This window comes from Penicillium expansum, assembly GCF_000769745.1.
Source record: "Penicillium expansum strain MD-8 chromosome Unknown contig312, whole genome shotgun sequence".
Taxonomy (NCBI): domain Eukaryota; kingdom Fungi; phylum Ascomycota; class Eurotiomycetes; order Eurotiales; family Aspergillaceae; genus Penicillium; species Penicillium expansum.
This window is the reverse complement of record NW_015971265.1, coordinates 70,208-92,056: the sequence shown is the minus strand read 5'-3', so window position 1 is coordinate 92,056 and position 21,849 is coordinate 70,208. Positions and strand designations below refer to the sequence as shown.

General features: G+C 48.5%; 7 protein-coding genes across 7 annotated transcripts; 3 read left to right on the top strand and 4 right to left on the bottom strand.

Moving 5' to 3' along the window:
* Positions 1-1,259: 1,259 nt before the first annotated feature.
* On the bottom strand, positions 1,260-1,572 carry PEX2_091360 (uncharacterized protein; the record flags this gene model as incomplete). The annotated part of the gene is made up of 2 exons (XM_016746406.1): positions 1,260-1,337; positions 1,444-1,572. The coding sequence occupies 2 exons, from the start codon at positions 1,570-1,572 to the stop codon at positions 1,260-1,262; spliced, it is 207 nt and encodes a 68-aa protein (XP_016600122.1).
* Positions 1,573-3,484: 1,912 nt separating this feature from the next.
* On the bottom strand, positions 3,485-6,066 carry PEX2_091350 (DUF2461 domain-containing protein; the record flags this gene model as incomplete). The annotated part of the gene is made up of 8 exons (XM_016746405.1): positions 3,485-3,523; positions 3,800-3,940; positions 4,655-4,857; positions 4,953-5,023; positions 5,083-5,102; positions 5,159-5,275; positions 5,337-5,452; positions 5,505-6,066. The coding sequence occupies 8 exons, from the start codon at positions 6,064-6,066 to the stop codon at positions 3,485-3,487; spliced, it is 1,269 nt and encodes a 422-aa protein (XP_016600121.1).
* A 1,648-nt stretch (positions 6,067-7,714) lies between these two features.
* Positions 7,715-10,453, bottom strand: PEX2_091340 (uncharacterized protein; the record flags this gene model as incomplete). Its single annotated transcript, XM_016746404.1, has 6 exons — positions 7,715-8,548; positions 8,616-8,927; positions 9,002-9,064; positions 9,127-9,543; positions 9,624-9,829; positions 9,928-10,453. 6 exons carry the CDS (start codon positions 10,451-10,453, stop codon positions 7,715-7,717), a joined length of 2,358 nt encoding a protein of 785 aa, XP_016600120.1.
* A 1,145-nt stretch (positions 10,454-11,598) lies between these two features.
* PEX2_091330 (actin-related protein 2/3 complex subunit 4 family protein) lies at positions 11,599-12,439 on the bottom strand (the record flags this gene model as incomplete). Its single annotated transcript, XM_016746403.1, has 7 exons — positions 11,599-11,607; positions 11,661-11,705; positions 11,757-12,063; positions 12,125-12,175; positions 12,237-12,302; positions 12,358-12,386; positions 12,437-12,439. The coding sequence occupies 7 exons, from the start codon at positions 12,437-12,439 to the stop codon at positions 11,599-11,601; spliced, it is 510 nt and encodes a 169-aa protein (XP_016600119.1).
* A 325-nt stretch (positions 12,440-12,764) lies between these two features.
* On the top strand, positions 12,765-15,825 carry PEX2_091320 (Peptidase C19, ubiquitin carboxyl-terminal hydrolase 2; the record flags this gene model as incomplete). The annotated part of the gene is made up of 5 exons (XM_016746402.1): positions 12,765-12,780; positions 12,832-14,487; positions 14,540-14,597; positions 14,928-15,330; positions 15,448-15,825. 5 exons carry the CDS (start codon positions 12,765-12,767, stop codon positions 15,823-15,825), a joined length of 2,511 nt encoding a protein of 836 aa, XP_016600118.1.
* Positions 15,826-16,616: 791 nt separating this feature from the next.
* On the top strand, positions 16,617-18,747 carry PEX2_091310 (putative MFS drug efflux pump; the record flags this gene model as incomplete). Its single annotated transcript, XM_016746401.1, has 8 exons — positions 16,617-16,769; positions 16,822-16,900; positions 16,955-17,013; positions 17,068-17,224; positions 17,279-17,658; positions 17,715-18,087; positions 18,148-18,278; positions 18,337-18,747. The coding sequence occupies 8 exons, from the start codon at positions 16,617-16,619 to the stop codon at positions 18,745-18,747; spliced, it is 1,743 nt and encodes a 580-aa protein (XP_016600117.1).
* Positions 18,748-18,977: 230 nt separating this feature from the next.
* Positions 18,978-21,688, top strand: PEX2_091300 (ribonuclease P/MRP protein subunit POP1; the record flags this gene model as incomplete). Its single annotated transcript, XM_016746400.1, has 2 exons — positions 18,978-19,316; positions 19,385-21,688. The coding sequence occupies 2 exons, from the start codon at positions 18,978-18,980 to the stop codon at positions 21,686-21,688; spliced, it is 2,643 nt and encodes an 880-aa protein (XP_016600116.1).
* Positions 21,689-21,849: the final 161 nt, after the last annotated feature.

Below are 21,849 nucleotides of genomic sequence, written 5' to 3'. Positions count from 1 at the left end.
GGAGTGTGGGTTTGAGATATAGTAGTATGAATAATAGCAGATAGTCATAGCGACGGAGAAATGAAAAAAGCCCACCCTCGCAACCATGGATTGAATAATATGTGTATCGAGTAAATTGTAATAATACGAGTACTATTGCGCAGGATTAATCAATCAGGTTTCGGGGTACTTGTCCCACGGGCCGCTCCGGCCTTCCCGCCGATCTATGCATGTGTGCCATCTGGCAAAAATACATCATTGGTTACAGTACAGTATTCGTCTGCCTCCCAAGAACACATATGTGTTCTAATCAATCATTCTAGGCATTAATCAGTTATAATAGAAGGTTACATATGCATGATATAATTATATGAATACCTACTTAAAATGCGTACTTTTATATAGTGTTCGGTTGAGATTTCCGTTTTCATAAATATAGTACTCCGTACACTATGCGTAATACGGAGTAAAACGGCGTAAAATGGAGTACCAATATACGACAATCCTTTCAGGCCACGTTTTTTGAACCCAATCGACTGCATTGCCGTCCGCGTCTTTCCGTTCCCCACTCTCAGGCGTGGCCTGTTCAGCTTTGTCCCTCTACTTTAGCGTACTCTCCGGAGACTCTCTCAGATCCACTCGATCCAAAGATGCTGGCCACTCGATGCTGTTTGTCCTGGGGACGCGCTAGCTGTCCTCAAAATTAGCCCTTCCGACAGGGACTGAGCGCTGCTTGTCGAAACTGAAAGCCCAACGCTAGGGGGACCCATTCCGACCGGGCCTTTTTGCAGGCTGCGACGTTCCATCGTATTTTATTATTATTATTTACAATAAATAATATTGTGTACTTTTTCAGGTTTCAACTTTGCATTGGTGTAAATTTTAAATTTTTTAGTTTCTTTTTAGATTTCTAAGTTCTCGTGCCAATTCCAAGGTTTCTATTAGCCATAAAACCCCTCCTTTACCCACACGGGAGCGCGTCTATCAGCAAGGATGGAGACGGGTCGGGCACTAATAGGCGCAGCCCGCATGTCGTTACGGTCACGGGAACACCATATGCACCAATATAGTAATAGTAATAATGGGTACAAAAAATGATAGTGAGGCCAAGGTCTGTGCTGTGATCTGACGTGGCGAGGGTTTTTTTCTGCACTCAGCCGGAACGAGGCAGTGCTTCAAAGTCGGTGTACAACGAACTCGAACGTGCAGGTCGTGTGATGAGAGATGCCTGATGACTACCTGATCCTGGGAAAAGTATATGCAAGATCGGCAAGTCATTATTAGACGACCTTTTTGATCTTTCTTTGCTCTGTTATTCGTTCGCTTTTTGGCTTGAGGAAGTTTCTTATTTTTTTTATCTATGCGATTCGCGTAATAGTCGCATCTGATTGGTGCTTCCCACCATCTTGTCTATACCTCGTCAGTAACACAGGTGAGACCAAGATTGGGACCGCCATGTTGCACGCTAGACCTCCCCAACTCTATTCGGGCGCCATTCGGGAGACAAAGCGAGTGAATCTCACCTTGCTTTTTCTGGATGCTGCTTGCCAAGCGGTTTCTCGGGATCGTGCGTGGAGCTAGTGATTTTGACATATTTAATTAATGTGCGGCTTAACCGATTCTTTTTCTTTGCTTTTTCGAATACCTTTTGCTTCTTTGGGCTTGCTTTTGACTTTTCGCATTTGAAACTAGCTAGGTACTTCCAGTTGGATTGGATTGGATTGTGCGTTGTGTGATCTGCATACAAATGCAACTAGGGTATCTGCATCACCAACCTAACAACTGCAGGTGCCTCATGAAATTGACCGACTCTCTCAAGGTTTCAAAGGTCGATCCCCGCACGCCCAGCCGTCTACCTTGATCCCTGGGTTTGAGTTGATTGGCCGTTTCAGTTCAACAAACATTATGCCTGTCGATGCACCATAACTAGACAAACAAGACAAATTGACATGTGATTATTTCTACCCTAAACATTGAACATCAAACGTATACCTCATAGCTTGTCAGCGGTGAGCGAATATTCAATATGATTCGCGAATTCAGACTGGGATCCGGGAGGTATACCTAGGGAACATCGATGAATACGATTAGCATCGGTGCTCACGTAGATGGATTATAAACCTATGGTGGCCGCAAACCCCAAAATCGGAGCCCTAGATACCCCCTAGGAAGTCAAGATACCATTTTATATCTCGCAATATTTTGGTATGTTCTAGTCTCTGTATATCAAGTAACTTACCCAATACCACTATTTTTGAGCTTTGTGTCCCAATTATTCACAAATATCAACTTTTCTCTATGCGTACGATTTCATGTGTTCTCACATAAAATTCTAAATTATCAGCGAGGATCACTTTGCGTTTTGCAAGCAATAACATGACCGAGGTCCTTTGTGACCGATACTAGTGGGAATGTCAATATTGGTTTTGATACGTGAAGATCCATGGCAATATATGTGCTGGTACACAGAAATAGCAGAGTATCAAGTTCATACATGACCACTAAAACATGCTAGACTGATACCCGTGGACCCTGTCTAAAATCACTAAAAAAACAAATGGCGTTGACCGAGAACCAAAACTCCGCAATCCGTACCAAACACACGCAGGATGCACTACGAAGAAACAAAACAATACCATCCAGTCAAATAAATGGAGTCCATTCCAGAGAAGGAAGGTGCTCATCTCAAGCCCGAAATCTGGGACGGCGGAATAAAACTATCCGCCTCAATCCACATTGCCTGCAGGCCCATGTTTAGCCTAGCGGGCATGCCCGACAACGGGCCGAACGCGGGCGCTTGCGGTGGCGATATCATGCGCGTCAAGTGAATGTTTCATTTAATTTTGAAATTTCTGTGTTCTATTGTTTGCTTAACTATGTTATACATTCAGGGTTTGGCCTGGAAGTGGTAGATTGAAAAAAAAGGTTAAATTGCATATTGCACGCGAGGGGGCGTCGCAGCCATTGGGTGCTGGCATGGGTAGCAGGATTGTGTCGAAGTGTCTAGAACTGTATATGTGTCACGTTGAGGGGAAAGGCAGTGGTAATGTCTCAATTTGGAGCGTTGCCCGCGTAATGTAGTCCTATGCAGTGTTCAGCGTTGCGGTACTACAGCAACTAGAGGTGATATGACTGCAGAGAAAGTGTTAGGTACGTTATTTGGCCCCGCGCGAGTGTTAGGCATGCAAGTAGCAACCTAGGAAACGCGGCGGGGACTGACGAAAGAAGCCATGTGCAGGAGGCGTCAAGGTGGGGGATGGGATCCCGGTTTCAAGTCGAGGAGTAGCCAGAGACAAAAGACCCGAGCTAAGGCAGATATTGAATGAGAAAAATAAAATGGAGAAATTTGACAGGTAACAAATACGAACAACTTCATACCATCACTCTCATACCACAAACATTCTCAGAAGTAAAATGAGGTAAAACAGAACACAGATCGATCTCTCTTCCCCTCCCGTCCGAAGCCAAATAGGCGCGGGTGACTTTCCCCAATCATGTCCCGAGGTCACTGATCGGGCATCACTACACTGTTGAGATACGTCACCTGTTTGAGAAACGAGAAGCGGTCAGCAGTCAGCATTACAAGTACACACTCATAAAGGCTATTGTCTTAACATCCTTCCCATCCTGTCAAAGCGGGAAGAAAAAGAAAAGAAAAAAAAACAACGATAGTGACACCAGCGCTGATTTGGGTGGGTAAAAGGGACGGCTAGCACCGCCAAAGTGGCTAGCTCAGAAGGGAAAAACAGACTAGTTGAGAGGGGGGAAAAACCGGCGGGAAAGGGAAATCGGGAATCGATAGATTGGAAAAAGGGCTTACGAAAGGCTCCATGACCCCAACCAAAACAGCAATCTTCTCCTGGGCATCATCTCCAGTGAGTTCATCGTCTGAAATGGGCTTCCCAATAGTGAAACTGCGTAGTCGAAGTAATTTGATGTTCTTGTTGTCTGCCTCGTAGCCCTACATGGAAGGTGTGTCAGCGGTAAAGGAATCCCATGGATCAGACGTGGAGCCTGGCGCGATAGTGAACCATGGAACCAAACTCGACGGCGTGAGAACAAATCCCTTTCCAGCAAGTGCGATTCCCCCATTGAGATCAGCCAAATTGCCTTCCATGGTTGCTTTCGGGAAAATTGGCCTAAAAACACGGGTTGGCCTTTCCCGTAACCCCGTGCGCGTGTCTTCCACATCTCTTTCGTTTGATGGTTTGAAGCACATGAAGCACCTGGGACACCTGGGACACCTGGGACACTTGGGAACTCTTAGATTCTCTCAAATCGTCATATGCCAGGTTTATTTCATTTCTGGCCGGGTGAGGAGCCGTGGTCGCGCCCAGCAGCCCAACCAAGGCATCTCTTAGTCGACCAGAAAGATCGGATCTCCATGATCTCATTGGGCCATTGCCACCTAGGCATCAAGCCTTGAAAGACATGAAGATGGAAGTGAATTCCGTTTCCAAGATCAACCCCGGTCGGGCAATTGATGCAACCTCGATGACGACCTTGTGTCCCCTGCCTTCAAGACGTTCGCGTCCCAGCCCATAAATAATAAACAAACAGCTGACAATGCAACCGAAGCACAAGATGGTGACGGGAAGGGGTAAGGTCTGTCTCAATGGACAATATCCTCCACATTGGAGTGAGGGTGGGCAATAGACAACAGAAAAATTCATACCTTGGGCTTCGTCTTGAGAGCAGACTCCTTATTGTGATGTGTAAAAGCGTCCACAACCGCATCGTCATCGTCGGACGCCCCCTTCAGAAACTCACGACGCATCTCCGGCGCCCGGAGTACCTCCTTCAAGCCAGCCGAGTTCTCGTCGATATCCTCTCGCAGCAGTGCAAGTGGCTCTGACTCGGGGTTCCACAGTCCGCAGCCTATACACAGTGGTATTAGCCGCAATAAATGGGGATCACAAAATGAAAGGCAGGACAGCGATGGTGACGGAGGAAACCACCTGGAGACAACCTACCGACAAAACAAGAGCCTGGCTGGAAGTGGACATAGTATGCTGCATACGGACCCTTTTTACCAGTCCGAGACCTGCACTATGTTTAGTGGCGTGTCTCTTCCAAAAAGAGGCATCGAACGTTGACGCTTACCAGGCAGCAGAGAAATGCGTCTATACATTTTGAGTCAGCATAAGCACCGCTAACGAGCCCACAGTACCACACGCACATCCGCCACATACACACATGCGACAGGCACAGCAAAAAGGACCCAGAGGGGAGGATAACCTACCTTGTACGGAAGTGGATTCTTGCTGAAACGCACATCCCTGTGGATGCGGAATACCTGGGGCAAACGTTTGTGAGCGCCGGGAACAAATACAAGACAGGGATATTCGCAAGCCTACCAGGTCCTTCACAGGAAGTTCAGGGACGGTAGCGTCTACCTCTGCAATCTTCGGCGTGAGGGAATCGACGAATGTCTCGAAGTCCTTCTTTGCTGCGCGATAATCCGGATCATGCGCTATGCAAGTCAGCCAGCAACTTGATAACCGGGGTATATGTGCGCTTCTCACCCTTTAGCCATTGTCGGTCATTGTTACCAGCTAGATCGATCAAAAACAGTCTGGTATTGGGATGCAGTGTCTCATCTTGGTAAGGGGTCTTCCCCGCGTCTCGGGCCTTGGGCTTTGCAATGATAACTTCTTGCCCTGGCTCCAGGCCCGCTCTGACGCCTTCGCGCCAGAGCTCTTTGCCCTTGATAATGTCATTTCCGCTGCTGGTGCTCTGTCGTTGCTTCCCCTTCGCGCTGAGTTTCTTCGCGTCGTCGCCGGTGTCGGAGAGTTCTTCCGGCTCCGCTTCGTCGCCGGTGGATTCCTCCTTTGCTTCCTCATACACAGAGCCAGAAGATTCCCCCGCAGAGGCATCGGAGTCCGAGTCGGGCTCATCGGAGTCTTCCGGCTCGAAGTACTTGCTCTTGCTGGTCGTGGACTTTGCCTGTCGAAGGGACAGGTCAACGTTTGACTTGACCCGTTTGACCCCCGGTTCGGCGGCGGACAGTCTAGCTGAAGCGCGTCGCTTTGACGCCGTAGGCGCTTCAGGCGACGTAAGATCAGGCCGAGATGATTGTTTAGGCATACTTAGATAGATGAATTGAAAGAAAGTGATCGAACTTGGCGGACTCTGTTTCCTCTCCTTTCTAGACGTTGAGGAGTTAAAAAATTCTCAGATTCTGTATTCGAAAGTCAAGAAAGGCAGAAAATAAGCCAAATAGTTGTAAATGAAGATAAAAAAGTGATAAATTGAATTAAACCAAGACAGAGGGCCCGCATGCCTTAAAAACCGGCTGCTGTAATAAACGGCTCCGCTTTGAGTACTGACACCCTTACCTTGTTTTTCCGTTTCCCCCTCCTCAGATGTATCGTTTGTACTTTCAGAGACATCAATGTTACTTGTTGAAAAGTGATGTAAAAAATGTCACATTTCATATGAAAGAGCTCTCTTGTCCAAACAATGGGTATATACTCCGACCTCAGTGGTCGTTTTGGGCTGGGCACCAATAGTAGGATGGTCGTCTTTGCATGGTATATAGCGATGGCAAGGCGAAACAGACGAAGGCCATGCGCCCGGTCTGGCACGCTCCTATGATGAGCATCTAGGTTTATCTCGTCACTTTGAAGGAGCCTGTTACATCTTGCAACGGGAAGCGTTAGCCGTGCCTCGATGTCACTACCAACCCAATATAATTTTCCCGACAACTTAGCTGGTCCTGATCTAGGCCGTTGACTGAATGACAGTCATACTTCCTCTCATATAATCCCCTTTTTTTTCGGCCGTGTCTGCTTAGCCTCTTCAAGCGTATTGCAGCCTGCGCTCGGTTGGTCTCCACCAAGGATCGGTTATTCCCTGTCACGATAATGAGAACTCTGTTGGCAGGAGCTCCTTTCCAAAGCTTGGCCTCAAATTTATCATTTATGATTTGCCGGCAAGTGTTACTAGGTGAGTCGTCAGGACCGACCGTAATGAGAGGTCGGATTCTTGCGTGATAAATTCATAGCTCCAAGATCAAGATCAAGTGATAGAAGGTAGACCAGGAGTATGATACCTCGGAAGAAGACGATGATATGCTCAAAGAGGCAGCGAGTAGAAAGTAAAACCCAGTGAAGGACTAGTCAACTTCAGCAGTCTCCCAGAAACAAAGAAGACTGAAAGAATACCCTGATCAACCTTGCATTAGTGTTTTGCTACTTAATTTTGACCAGCCTTACATTGGTGTCGTTCTATATGCATGTTGCCGCATAGCCTACATAGCCTACAAACAAGCAAAGACAACACCTGCCTAAAGCAAGTCTACTAGAAGCAAAAAGAACAAGAACGCAAGAAGTAAAAGCAAACGCAAGAATTAAAGACAGACGCAAGCTAGCTAGTCAACTAACTAAGAAGTGACATGAGAGCTAGAAATAAATGAAACTCAAATGAGTTTCTTTCACAGCGAGATCTCGCAAACCGGCCAAGCACGTCCCGAAGGCAGCAGCCGTGGATGGTTGATTTCGCTGGAAGTAAAAGTAAAACAAATAACAAAAAAAGCAAATGGCGCAAGCGCCGGGGAGACAAGGGTTTGTTGAATAAAAGTGGTGGATGTCTCCATGCATCCACGCAGAGAATACCGGCAAAGGGACAAAAACAGGAAGAAAAAAACCAGAGAGAAGTTCAAAACCATTACCGTGCTGATAGACCAGCACTCCTAAAGCAAGAAGTACTGGTCCAGAGTACCCACCACGTCCGGTCACTTCTTTGCGGATCGGGTACTGCGGCCAGCAGCTCGGAGCTCATCAAAGGCCCGGCGATCGGTGTTCGACAGACGGGTGGCGTCGGAGCGAGAGCGGTGGCTAGCGGGAGCAATCGAAGGAACCGGTCCGAAAGGGTCGGAGGAAGAACGAACGTTCTGTGCAGTCGGGTGCGGAGCACGGTACATAGGCCGCATCTCAGCGTGGCTCTGAGTTGAGCCAGTCGCAGGTGCCTCCTGGGTCTGAGGCATACGCCAGCTGACAGACTGATTGCGAGACTTGGTTTGATCGGCAGGTCGTTGATGCGGCGGACGGTAGGGAGGGGCCGATGCACGAGGCCGGTGGGTAGGGGTGTCCGGCAGATATTGGTCAGCATCAAGTCGCTGAGAGCTAGCACGGGGGATACCAGGGACATTCCAGTCGTTACCATGCTCACGGAGGCTGCTAGTCGTGTTGCTGGTGACCGAAACCGTTGAGCTTTCCTGGGAGGCAGGGCTGGGGTTCACCGAGGCACTGTGGGACACCGAGATGGTGCGCTGGCTGTCAACTGAAGTGATACTGTAGGTTGGAGACGAGCCAGGAGCAGTGCCAATGGTTGAGATGCTAGATTTCCGTCTGTGGAGCTGCTGGAATCCAGTGATTATGAACTTTCGAAGAACACTGGCTTCGTAGATTATTGCGTCCTTGAAGACCTTGTTACGGGCAACGCCGTCATCCCACTCAAACCAGAATCTTCCGAAAATTCGCTCGATCTCAGGGTGAGTATGCTTGTTGAGTAGACCATCATTCTCGGTGCGCAGAACAGAACCGTGAGACATGACGTAGGAATAAAACTATAACAATTAGAGAATGGATTAGCAATCCTTCGAAAGAAGGCAACATCACAGCCATGTTTCGTACCTGAATGGCCGCAGAACTTTGTCCAGGAACATATGTCATAGTATCGAACGGGAAGTAAAGGCACCAGTCATGGTCCAGCGACTCAATGCCTCTCTGGTCCTTTGACCACCAAGCAAAACAATACTTCATGCGAGGATTAAAAGCAGGGCAACTGATTCCCGCATGAACCAGCTCACTGAGAAGACGGATATCCAATCCCACTGTGTTTGACTTTTGCATACGTTCCACCAGAGTCCTGATCAAGGTACCAAGAGTCTTGAAAAGGGCATTACGATGATGCACAGTGTAAAGATGGGTTGCGTGCCATGGGAACTATATCATAAGACAAAGAATGTAAGTACGACACGGAAGAGTAAGCGGAGATGCTAGGAGAACAGTTGACTTACCTTCCAGATAGTGGTGATGAACGATTCATAGCAACGCTGAGGAACCTTGCTAGCAAACGCACTCTACAATGTGTCAGAGGATCAGTAACATGAAACTGAAGGGTAGAAAGAGAATTCAGACGTACACGATGAGGTTGTTCTGCATGACGAGTGAGGCAAAACAATTCCTCGTCAGTGAGGAAGCCATCAAACCCAGTGGACCAGCTATCTTTGTTGACAAGCTGAACAGGTTCTCCATTCTCCCATGAAATGCACTTTGCCCGGGGAAAGACAGCCTTGAGCAGCTTGGCCGGGGTGCTCATCTCTATGTCGACATGGCGGTTGCCCATACGTGGGGTGCTGCCAGCATCATAGGCATGACTGATCCGATTGACAGTGTCTTCAGCATCCTTATTAGTTGGAAACTCAACATAACAATCCATTGTCTTTCCAGTGGACCGTTCCATAATGATGTGAATCGGACATCCTTGAGAGGATGGGAGCAGGTTAGCACTGCGTCCAAGGAATGAGGCCACCTCCTGGCGAGTCACAGTGTACGGGATCTGAGTATCATAATTATTAGCAACAAAATATTAAACAAAGCAGCAGTCATCAAAAAGAATATGGCAAAAAGAAAACTCACGTTAGAGATCACCAGAACGCCCTTGCGAGAAGGTGGGCGCGTCTCGGCAATACTACCAAATGGAGTGGAAGCCTGCTGAAGGAGATCCTCGATTGAGTAGCTTTCAAAACGGTCGAATGCCCCATAGTCGGGGAGCCCATCCAGGTCAAATGGCCAACCCATGTTGGTGGTGTTAGACGGAAGAGAATCGGGTTCGGAGGAGCTTGCTGTAGTAAGACTGTTATCAGAAGGGTTCAAACGGTGCCAATGGTGATGGTACAGTTGGTTGACCGGTCATGACAAAGAGGAGCAAGATGATGCTTACCAGGGGAGGGGGAGAGCTGACGAGCAAAGTCGACAGGATTGTGGTAGACTTGGGGTACAGTCTCAAAAGGATACTGGTAGAATTGGGACTGAAAGCCGAGGGGAGGATAAGTCTGGGGTACAAACTCAAAGGATTCGGAAGAGTGTCCAGGTGCCAACTTAGGATGTTTTGCAGGACGGATGGTGGAAGAGGAAGATGAACTTTGGTGATGGGAAGAGATAAAAGAAGATGGGGCTAAAGGAAGGGGAGAATGAATTGGGAAGGTAGACACCGGAGCAGATTCTGGAGCGGAAGCCTGAGCAGGATACTGGGCGCCTAAAGTAGAATCAGAGGATGGATTGTTCAGAGAAGCACAACCAGAGGGGATTGGGGAGGGCGAGTTTTTGCAGCTGTTAGAGTCGGTCACAGTGTGTGGCTCTGGATGTGCCTCCTCTTTGGGAGACAGTATGTCATGATCAGCTACCAGATGACTTATAATGGCAGGCCATTCATCAAGTTTGGGCATATGCCCAGCTTTTTCAGTCATGTTAGGGCTTGGATATGAGACGAAATAGTTAGTGCGTGGAAACAAAATATTTTCGAGGAAAGGTGCGTTTCGATAGTAGTAGGCTATTTATATGCGTGGAAATAGCCTCGACGCGCGTTTTTGAGTCCGTCGTTTTAGGAAGGTACTTGGATGTGTCAAAGAAGTGCTGTATTTGCAGAACCCCTCTACTAACCCGTCAAGTTTCGATCTCGCTTTTCTCAATAAATTTATATAGAATGGCATTTTTTTAATATTTTTAATTTGAAATCAGTGACTTGAAGTACTACACATGTCGATCTCTTCAATACTATCAATTGTGGTGATATTTAGAAATTCATTGAACATCGAAGCTAGGAATGTCTCTATATCCTGTCCGAGTCAGCGGAAGGTACGTATTTATAACGACGCACTCATCTATGCTATAATGATTTGTTTCCACGCACTTTAGCCGCATCAACCAAAATTCCACGCCCTCCTCGTAAATATTTCCATTCTACACACCTTCGATACAAATAAGCATTCTTTTACCACGCACTTATATGCCCCACCCTTCTATTCCACACGCACTTTTCCCATACAATATTTATTATCTGCGCACGATTTACTCCTAATCCGACATATGCCTTTTACATCGTACAAATAGTAATCTTCCCAACTTCCTATTTCAGTTTGGGCAGATATTATTCACTTCATGCTCAAATAATAAATCATTGCCATTGTAAATAGACTTTTGTTGGCTTAAAATTTGTCCTGTCGATGGTGGCTATTTAGCCTGATGGATTGCTCTTGAGCCATAGGTTGTTGAAGATATGTATTGTACTACGGTGGAAATACCGTTGCCCTCTGTCTAGTTTCTTCTTCTTTCTCCTTTAATTGCTGGATAGCGCTATGAGGTGATTTCTGTGCAATGAAGAGGAACCAGGCCATACGAGGGCAGCAGGTCAGCATGGGCCCTACGCTAGTGGAAAGGCTCTACCTTGCCACTAAAAATTGAATTGAACATGGATAGAAAATATCGATCGACAGACATCAGGATAAGGTTATCTCTCTTAATCAATGCAAGCCTATGCTATCTGTACAGGAGTTGAAAGTGGGAAACACAGGGCCATTCATTATTCGGAATCAACAAGAAAACGCTAGGCAACTTAATCGAACTGAATGATCGTCAGCAATTGAGTCAATGGTAGACAGCTCAATGAAAACATACCGGTGTCAGGAAAGACTCGGCAACAAATCGAGCACGGGCATTCAACTAGTGAGTTGTTAGTGACCTATGACGAAAACGACGCATCCGCACACATACGAAGAGCTTCATCTCCGAAATCTCCTTGTCCACCTCTTCCATGAATTCGATCACGAAGTCAATTAGCTTGTGAGTAAGCATTTTTTCCGTGTGGAAGTTCGTAATGAGGAAACTGATATCGTATCCCTCAACTGGCTTCCGGCGCAAAATGAAGAACGATTCCGCTCGCTGGGTGAGGAACCGAGTGAATTTGTGCACAAGAATGTGCTCGATCTCATCTGCCTGCTTGATTCTGATACTTATGCGTACAGAATTGTAGCTTGGCTCAATTTTGACCTTCTCATTTTCATTCCTGCTGATGTGTAGCCTGAAAAACCATCAATACGCTTGTCCAATACGACCTTGGGAAGAATGATGATCAGACGTACGGGTTCAGTAGGATCTCAGGCGAAGAATTTGCCTCGACTTCTGGGCAGTTACTGGTGGAAGAGAGTATATTAGCATCTTTCATGTCTAAAGTTTGCACCATATGCAACTTACTGCCGCTCGGAGGTCTGAGAAGCGAAGTTGGAGATCGTAAGAGCCGCGGTCAGAGAGGACCGAACACTAGTAGATTGTGAGCAAGTTTGCCGCTGAATATTTATTATAAATCAAAACTCACGCCTGGAGGTAGGGCCGGAGGGATTGACTCTGATAATCAATTAGTATAGAACGAGCTGGCTGATTGGAGCTGTACCCACCATGATGAGGGGTGTTTGTCGAGGCCACGAGGGTGCAATCGCCACGGAGAATAATGCAGTTGGGAGTTAGCTGGGGAGAAATTGGAGTTAACCCGTTGTGAGAACCCTTCGTCCCAAAGCAGTGAACGAGAAAGGCAGTTCTCTAGATAACAGGTTGTCCTAGGCAGAAGAGGAGTTGACGTCGGGGTGGGCGGTGATGATAGTGGTTGGGCGGTGAGAGGCCCCCACGCTTCCTCGTCCCAGGCTGTTTACCGTTTGCCCCAGCAATTCCAAGCTCTTTCAAGCTCTTTATCCTTCTCACATCATCCATCCCTAAAACTTATTGAACATGGCAGCTATACCAAGTATGTGTGGATATATTGGCAGTTACTAGGCCACTGCTAACAGATACACAGTTATTGTCAAACACGCCGGCAAGCGCCACGAACTCGAGCTCGATCCTACGTCGAACGGCGAAACACTCAAGTACCAACTCTTTTCCTTGACTGGTGTGGAACCCGACCGCCAAAAGGTCTTGGTCAAAGGTGGCCAGCTTAAAGATGATACACCTCTTTCGTCACTTAATGCCAAGCCCGGGCAGATGTTCATGATGATGGGCACCCCGTCGGGAGGTCAAGGTTCCGCTGACCTTGGTCGGCCAAAGGAGACCGTCAAATTCCTGGAAGATATGACCGAGGCCGAGGTGGCACGACAGGAGGGTGCTACTCCTGCTGGTTTGCAGAACCTGGGGAACACATGCTACCTCAACTCTTCCCTACAAACCTTGCGGAGTGTCCCGGAGCTTCAGGAGGAGCTCCTGCGATATCGGCCAAGTGGAGGAGCTGGTCAATCGAATTTGTCAGACCTCAGCAGCTTTGGTATTGGTGGCCTTGGAGGTTCTCGGGATTTGGCCGCTTCTCTGCGAGATCTGTTCAAGCAAATGTCCGAGACCCAGGAGGGCATTCCCCCACTGATGTTCCTCAATGCTCTCCGAACTGTCTTCCCTCAATTCGCTCAACGTGATCGAAATGGACAAGGATACTCCCAACAGGATGCCGAAGAGGCTTTCTCCCAGATCTTGAACCAGTTGCGGACTAAGTTGACCATCACCGAGGGCGAGGGTGAGTCTGCCACTACCACCTCATTTGTAGATAAATATCTTGCGGGCCAGTTCGAATCTGTCACTGAGTGTGAGGATCCCGCCGCTAAGGAACTCGGCGAGCAACCGAGTCAGAGTTCTGATGTTTTCTACAAACTTGATTGTCATATCGGAAAGGAAACGAACCACCTACAAGATGGAATTCTGGCCGGCCTCGAAGAGGAAATCGAGAAAAACTCTCCTCTTCTGGATCGCAATTCTGTGTACAAAAAGCGTTCTCGCATCGCCCGACTGCCCAAGTACCTCACAGTCCATTTTGTCCGATTTTACTGGAAGCGTGAGACGCAAAAGAAGGCCAAGATCATGCGCAAAGTGACATTCCCTGCCGAGTTGGATGTTGTGGAGTTCTGTACCGAGGACCTCCGAAAGCAGCTCGTCCCTATTCGTGACAAGGTTCGCGAGATCCGCAAAGAGGAGCTGGAAGTTGAACGTTCTCAGAAGCGTCAAAGAATTGCCGAAGAGCGTGCAGAGCGACAGCTGAAAGAGACCAACCTGGGCAAAAGCGTGGAGCCAATGCAGAAGAAGAAGGCCACGGAGGAGAACAAGTCTAAAGTGAACGACAAGGACGGCGACAGCCAGATGGAGGAAACTTTCAAAACAGATGCCGAGTACGAAGCAGAAAAAGCGGAATCTATCCGCGTTGCTAAGAAAGAGCTCCAAGAACTCATCAACCAACGGGGTGCTGGGGACAGCGGGACCAATCAGTCTGGTCTGTATGAGCTTCGTGCCGTGATTACCCACCAGGGTGCTAGCGCCGACAGCGGTCACTACACGGCATATGTCAAGAAACAGGAGCGGGATGAGCCTCAGACAGGCAGCAAGCGCCGCGAGGCAGACAACAAGTGGTGGTGGTTCAACGACGACACGGTGACTGAGGTGGAGGCACAGAAGATCGAGACCCTTTCGGGTGGCGGTAAGTGAACTGCACTCTACAATCCAAGAGCCATTGCTAATGATATATCTAGGCGAGTCACACTCTGCTCTCATTTGCCTCTACCGCGCGATTGAGCTGCCCAAATCCGAGTAAATGGGTTTGCCTTAGCATCTGTTCACATGAGAAAGAAATCTGCAAATGTTGCCTCTAGATGAATAGAAACGATGAACATGAATGATGCTTGTCTCCGCCGCCTTAACTGTTACGAATTGATTGTCTTATGCCTTGCAATGATCTACATTCTGTAGTCCCCATGAATATTTAGATTTCTTCCAATGACAACTTTGTATGTCAATGACTAATAGCGATATACACGTGACCTCATTGAGCCTCGGCGCAAATTGTCCAAAGCTCCGAATCCAATCAACATTCTAATTCTAGAGGAATGGCAATGTGACCACCATGATACATTATCGCAGCATCCTCCAGTCGGCCTCTCGCCAGTCTTCCATCCAGACACGAAGCTTTTGGCGACCAGCGATCCGAAACGTCAGTACCGCAGCACAACCAAATGCCTCACGAGAACCGTCGCGTTGGACGCGCCGCCTGATCTATGCCGGCATCTTTGGGACACTTGGCGTCGGCGCAGGGAAATGGCTGGACAACAAAATCGCAGTGCCACCGGTTCCTGGGACTTTAGAAGACCAATTGGAGCTTCAGGAAATCCAGCGGGTGTTCGACATTGGACTCCCCATTGTTCAGGAGCTGCGTAGTAACCCCGATTACGTGGAGAAGCACGTCTACGAAAACTTTACGGATGAGCACAAGACGCACCGACTGACATCAGGCCCTTTGGCTGGCAGTAGGGGCTTGGGATTACAGGTTGGTCTCTCACTTTCTCATTGGGGTCCGAGGCATGTTTATTCTACATGAATGCCGGAAATTTTGACTGCCGAACCTCGGGATTCCATTTTCTCTAACTGTTCTTGTATTTAACAGAAAGTTTTCTGGAATGATAAAGAGAAGAAACTCGTTAACGTGGTCTTCTTGGGACCAGGCCTTGAAGGTTGGCCAACCATGGTCCACGGGGGCGCGCTCGGTACTGTGATCGATGAGAACCTAGGGCGTGCGGCCATTCGGCATTTCCCAGCGCGAACGGGTGTCACTGCCAACCTCGAACTCAATTACCGGGCGCCGGTCCACTCGGACAATTTCTATACCCTACACACAACCCTAGATCAGGAACGGAGTACGGATACCAAAGCATACGCCAAGTGTGAGGTCCGTGACATGGCAGGCCGACTATGTGTTGAAGCGACGGGACTTTTTGTTGTTCCCAAGACACTCAAGCTGAGCAAGGTTGGGGAATATTTCTGAACTATGGAAATATCCACACTTGATTTCCTAGATGGCTTAATATCTACCGAGTACGCGGCCTTCTTCAATCGTGTGACTGCTTCAAACCTTCGGCCGAGGTTAATAAACTCAACACTGCGCCCCTGGCCCCTTTAGACGAAGTCAATTGAAAAGCAGAAAGCTAGCAAGGGAAAAACAGACCTCATATATGAACCATTTCTGTATAAATATGTGTTATCTAATGACTTCTAATAGATGTAATTAGCGTTTCTTATATATTTGACAAGGTTATAAATATTTCAATGCTCAAACTCTCCTGGTACTTGGTTTTTGATTGTATCGGGGCTGATCCCCGTTGCGGCATAGGTCTCCGGGGTAGCAGGCTCGTGAACCAACTAGATGCATCCACCTTCTCCGCGTTTTCTCCCCCGCATTTCCCTGACCGTCTTTATCCTCGAATCGCCACACTTATGTATGAGGGGATTGCCAAGCTGCCTCGGTATTTTCTGGGTTTCAAGCATTATTGTCCCGGCTATCTGATTCAAGGCGCATTAGCTTGTCTTCATTTCCCCACTATGATTCATTACACCTGAGATGGACGTTGCTAACACGACATACGGGACTGGTTTAGCGACCTGAAATGAGTTTATATTCTCGTGTTCTTTCTTCGAATCTCTGGATTTAATTTTCAATATCGTCCACATTTCAGTCGAATTCGAATTACATCCAATTTTGTATTTATCGGGGTCAAGCTCAATTCCTATTTGTAGTTCTTTTGTTTATAATTGTGCTGCCCTTAACTTGCGGTCACCATGGCGGACACAATCCTTCAACCGAGTCGGCCGGTCGAAGAAAAGGGGGTGACGCAACATCACGAAACCAGTGACAGTTCACAGCATAGCCACCAAAATATGACTGGACTGGGCTCAGAGGAAGCTATGCATGAGTCTGAGAAGGATATCCCGGTAGGATCTGGCTGTTCGACTTCTTGTTGTGACAGTGCTGACCGTCGAAAAGATGACCTTCCGTCGCTTCATGGGCTTTGCTGCTATGGCTTTCTTGTGGACTGGAAGTCAGATCCCAGTCTATCTGTTTGGTATGTCAAAATCAACATGAAAGCTATGATATAATTTTAATACCTTTTCGCCAGGTGGCATCCCTCCCTACATTTATGGAGATATAGGCGGAGCAGACCGATGGGTCTGGTTTGTGAGTAAATACCCATTGAACTATAGGGCTATCAACTAACAAGCTTATGTTTAGGTTCTTGCAAACTTGCTCGGCCTTGCCGGTGTATGCCCTTTTGTTGGATCTCTATCAGATCTAATCGGACGTCGCCCAGTCGCTATTATTGGAGCATCCCTGATAGTTATTGGAATGATCATCTGCAGCACTGTGCACACAATGAACAACTTCATCGGTTTGTATTTGCCCAGATATCGAAGTCCAAAGACATTCACTGACATGGATACAGCGGGCATGGCCATTGCTGGCGCTGGTGCCGGGATCAATGAACTGACAGCACTGGCTGCAACCTCCGAGATGGCGCCGACTCGAAAAAGAGGACTTTATGTGTCGATCCTTATTTTTACCATCGCACCATTCTGCCCATCCGTATTATGGGCTCAGCTTATCGCATATCACACCCATTGGCGCTATGTCGGTGCATTCTGTGCTGCGTGGAGCGCCTTCGGTCTCTTGATCACGGTTTTGTTCTACTTCCCTCCCCCACGAGTCAACTCAGTTGGTTTGAGCCGAAAGGAGATAATTGGAAGGGTGGACTTTGTTGGTGGGTTGCTCAGCATCACTGGTCTGATTGTCTTCTTGGCCGGTTTGCAATGGGGCGGATACATGGTATGCTTGGATATATCCTATACTAATTTACATATCTTACTGACATATTAATTTAGTATCCATGGTCATCTGCCCATGTCCTGGCACCATTGATCGTTGGGTTCCTTCTGCTTGTGGCTTTTGCTTTCTGGGAAATCTATGGCGCCAAATACCCCATTTTCCCATCTCGCCTCAAGCAAGAGCCTCGGATTCTAGCTCTTACCCTTGTCATTACATTTATCTCCGGTGCCAACTTCTTCTCTGTGCTCATGTTCTGGCCCACGGAATCGTTCAATGTCTACGGCCATGACCCAGTGGATGTGGGTGTTCGCAGTCTCCCTATTGGCTTTGGAATCATGGCAGGGGCATGTATTGTGCTTGCGCTCTTAAGTATCCTTCGTGGGCACAACAAGGAGCTCTTGATCGTTAGTAGCGTTATGATGACTGCAGGTGAGTTTTCTTGATAGGTATAAGAGTCCCTAAAAAGCTAATTTGTTTCCCTTAAAACAGGATGCGGTGCTATGGCTATCGGCGGCACTGAGAATATGTATCAGCTCTGGGGGATTCTCGTCCTGGCTGGTCTTGGAATTGGAGGTATCGTGGTGCCAGCCTCGATTATTACCACAATCATTTGCCCGGATGTAAGTTGGTTTTTACTGTAAGAGAGGAAGTTTCACTACTGACATTGGCTTTCGCTAGGATCTCATTGCCACTATCTCTGCACTCACCCTCTCTATTCGCGTGGTAGGCGGTGGCATTGGCTACACCATTTACTACAATGTCTTCATATCGAAGTTTGTCCCCGCGGCAACATATTACATTGGTGGTGTTATGATGAAAGAACTCAACATCACCGACGTCAAATTGATTGGCGAAGCAATTGAGCTAACCGGTGCCTCGTTGCTGGGCGAGCTGCGCACGATCCCTGGTATTGCTGGTAATGAGACTGCATATCAAATGGTTGTAGGAGCTGGCCAGCTTGCATATGCCGAGGGATATAAATGGGTATACTATGTTAGTATTGCATTCGGTGGTGTCTCCATTGTGGCCGCCTGTTTCTTGGGCGACATCCAGAAGTATATGACAGACCATGTCGCAGTGGTAATGTGAGGACGTATCCCGATTTTGCGATTTATGCGAATTATTTATTCACTTACAGGAGATTTCTGAATCACGAGAACAATGTATCAAAAATGGGATTAGATGATATTTAAGAAAGTAGATAACAATAGTAAAAGAGCAGTAAATAAGATCATCCTGGGCCCGCCGATCATGACGCGCCAAGCCCGGCAACTTTTTTTACTCGTGAACGTCCATGCACACAACTTCAATCAGCAGCCATGGCCTCCCACACTTCCGCCAAGCGGAAAACTTTCACTCCCCCAGGTCCGCATGGCCCAGCCGGGGCATCTCGCAAACGCGCCAAAACCTTTGATGCGCGCACTTTGGCTGTGCAGTCGGCCGACGCCGCCCTCTCCGCAACGGGCGAGCTCGATGTCGCCGCCTACTCTGCAGCTCGGGCATTTGAGATCCAGGCTCTGGAGGAGGGGATGCAGCGTTCGAAAAATGCGCTCACAACGCGAGCCTTCCAAAAAGTTCCCCGCTCCCTGCGGCGGCGGACGGCGAGTCATAATGTGAAACGAGTTCCGAAGAGGTTGAGGGCCCGGGCGAAGCGAGAGGTATTTATTGACAATGCTCTACGATCTGCCAATAGCCGTTGACTAACACGCTATTCCACCAACGTTAGATGGCCGAGGATAACACACCTACTGTTACGGCGCGCAGACGCAAGCCATCCCAGATGATGCGCATTCGACTCGATACCGCTCGGCGGCTGCAGGCTATCAACTCGAAAACGAAGGCCCGACGGGCGGCCGCAAAACTAAAGCGCGATCAAGAGAACCAAACTTCCTTGGAAAAGGAGGGAAGCCATGCCTTCGATATTGCACCACGAGTTCCCAAGATCAAGAAGAACAAGCTGTCGAGGCCTATTCCGGCAGAGCCTAAGTATCGCAAGCGCCAGAAATGCAAGACATGGCTACCTACTCATTTATATCATGCAAAGCGAGCTCATATGGCGACGACCAAAGACCCGATTTGGCGCTTTGCTGTTCCTTTATCCCCCACCGAGAAAAGTTATCGGCCTACGCACCGGGCTCGAGGTGCCCGGGGTGCCGTGGCGTGGGATATGAGCTACATGTCTACTATTCAGTTAGAAGGAACGGAACCAGCTATTCAGGCTGTCCTAACGGCAGTGGGTGTCAACGGGGACAATGTATGGGGCACCAAGGGGAAGAAATGGAGAGCCGGGACTCGGTCTCTACAGGCTTGGACCTTTGAAAAGGATCATCCGCAACGCCCAACTGCACCAGTGACGTTGATCTGGTGTGCCAAGCAAGAAGATGTTGAGATGGTTGATGCCGACGAACCTCAGCCCAAGTCATCTAAGAAACAGCACCGAAAACTCTGGATTAGAGTCCATCCTTCGGCGTTCCTCCAGCTATGGGCGGATATTCTTGGGGTATCTAAATCACAAAACCCCCCTGTTATGGTCGAGGACCTGCGATTTGAAATTGGCAGTATTGAAATCACAGGGCCAGGGTCTACCGAGGCCTTGTTGGCGACATTGAAACCGATTCTCGGGCCAGACGGTAATGTCCCATCAGCACAAAGCCCGGAAGCTGTCTGGCCATCTCTTCTGGGAGTATCGAATCCGTCCTCCCTACCGCATAATGCCCTGCTCTCTTTTGCCGTTTCCGATCCTCGCCTGCACTTCCCGCCACGCACACTTCACTCCCCCGACAACGAATCTCACATGAATGACCTTGCTATCTTACTTTCTACATGGCACCCGGACAAGACGCAAGGCCCCTCTCAGCTGTTCGAACGATCTACTCGGTTAACAGCAGCTCGTCAGCTCCCGAGCCAGAAGGCTATCAACCGGCGCCGCACTCTTGCCGGTCCTGGTGAATTTCCACCACCCCAACCATCAGACCCTCAAATTCCGATCATGATACTCGCAAACAAGCCACAAGCCCGGGCCAAACGCAGCAATGCCCCGGGATCCTGGACTGTATTATTACCATGGAAATGTGTTGTCCCGGTCTGGTACTCAATCATGTTCTACCCACTATCTAGCGGAGGAAACCCATTGCTTGGTGGGTTAAAGCAGCAGCAGCAGCTTGCTTTCGAAGCAGGCGAGGCTTGGTTCCCTGGAGATTTCCCGGGAACACGAGCTGGCTGGGAATGGGGCCAGCGTGAGACCGAGAAATCTCGACGTGATTGGGAGCGACGACCTAAGGGGCGTCGTCCCGAATTCGATAACATTTCGTTAGGCGATGGTCGTCCAAAGGGCGAGATAGGCCATGGGTGGGCCTGTGACTGGGAAAGGCTTATTCGAGGGCCGAGACAGGACGATGCTACAACAAAAACAGCCGATGGCAGCTCAGACAAAAAGCCAACCGAGTCCAAGGAGGCTGAGAAGAACGAATCCTCCACTCCTATCATCCCACCCCTCGATATTCACAATATTCGTCTCCCTCCAGCCGATACCTACCAAAACCTAAGTAAGCTTGACAAAACATCCGTCGATGTCTCCACTCTTGCCACGGTCTATCTTTCTCTCATCACGCGAGGCACACCCACACCCAGAGCACGAATCTACCGTCTTCCTACAGACCCAGCTCTACGCCAGAAATGGCTCGATCTTGGCTCGGCAATGATCGGCAAGCCTGGTCAACCGAAGCTCTCCAAGGGAGGAAACACTGAGCCTGAATCCGAAGAAGCTAGACGTCTTCTTGCCAAGGCTCTCATCTCATATGCTGATGGAGAACCTGACCCTGAGCCATTGGACGTGCCCACCGAAGACGACCTGATTGGTTTTGTCACTACAGGAAACTATAATCTTTCAGAAGGCAAAGGGACAGGCATTGGGTCTATCCAGCTTTCCAAGGTATTGGCTCCCAATGTCAAGCTCTCTGAGAGAAGGATGTGTATCATTCGGGCCTCAGGGGAGAAGAGTGGGCGCTTGGGGATGTGGGAGTTTGTATGATATCAAATTCGATGAACCTTGCCCCGCAGTGTGGATGCCCAGTTTTGCTTTCCAGCACTGTCTGGCCCAGTATCTAGATGCTTAGCATATCTTTCTACTAGCAAAAGGATAGCCCCCTCAAGGGTTGTACGACGGATATCCACTCTCATCCATGGATTAAC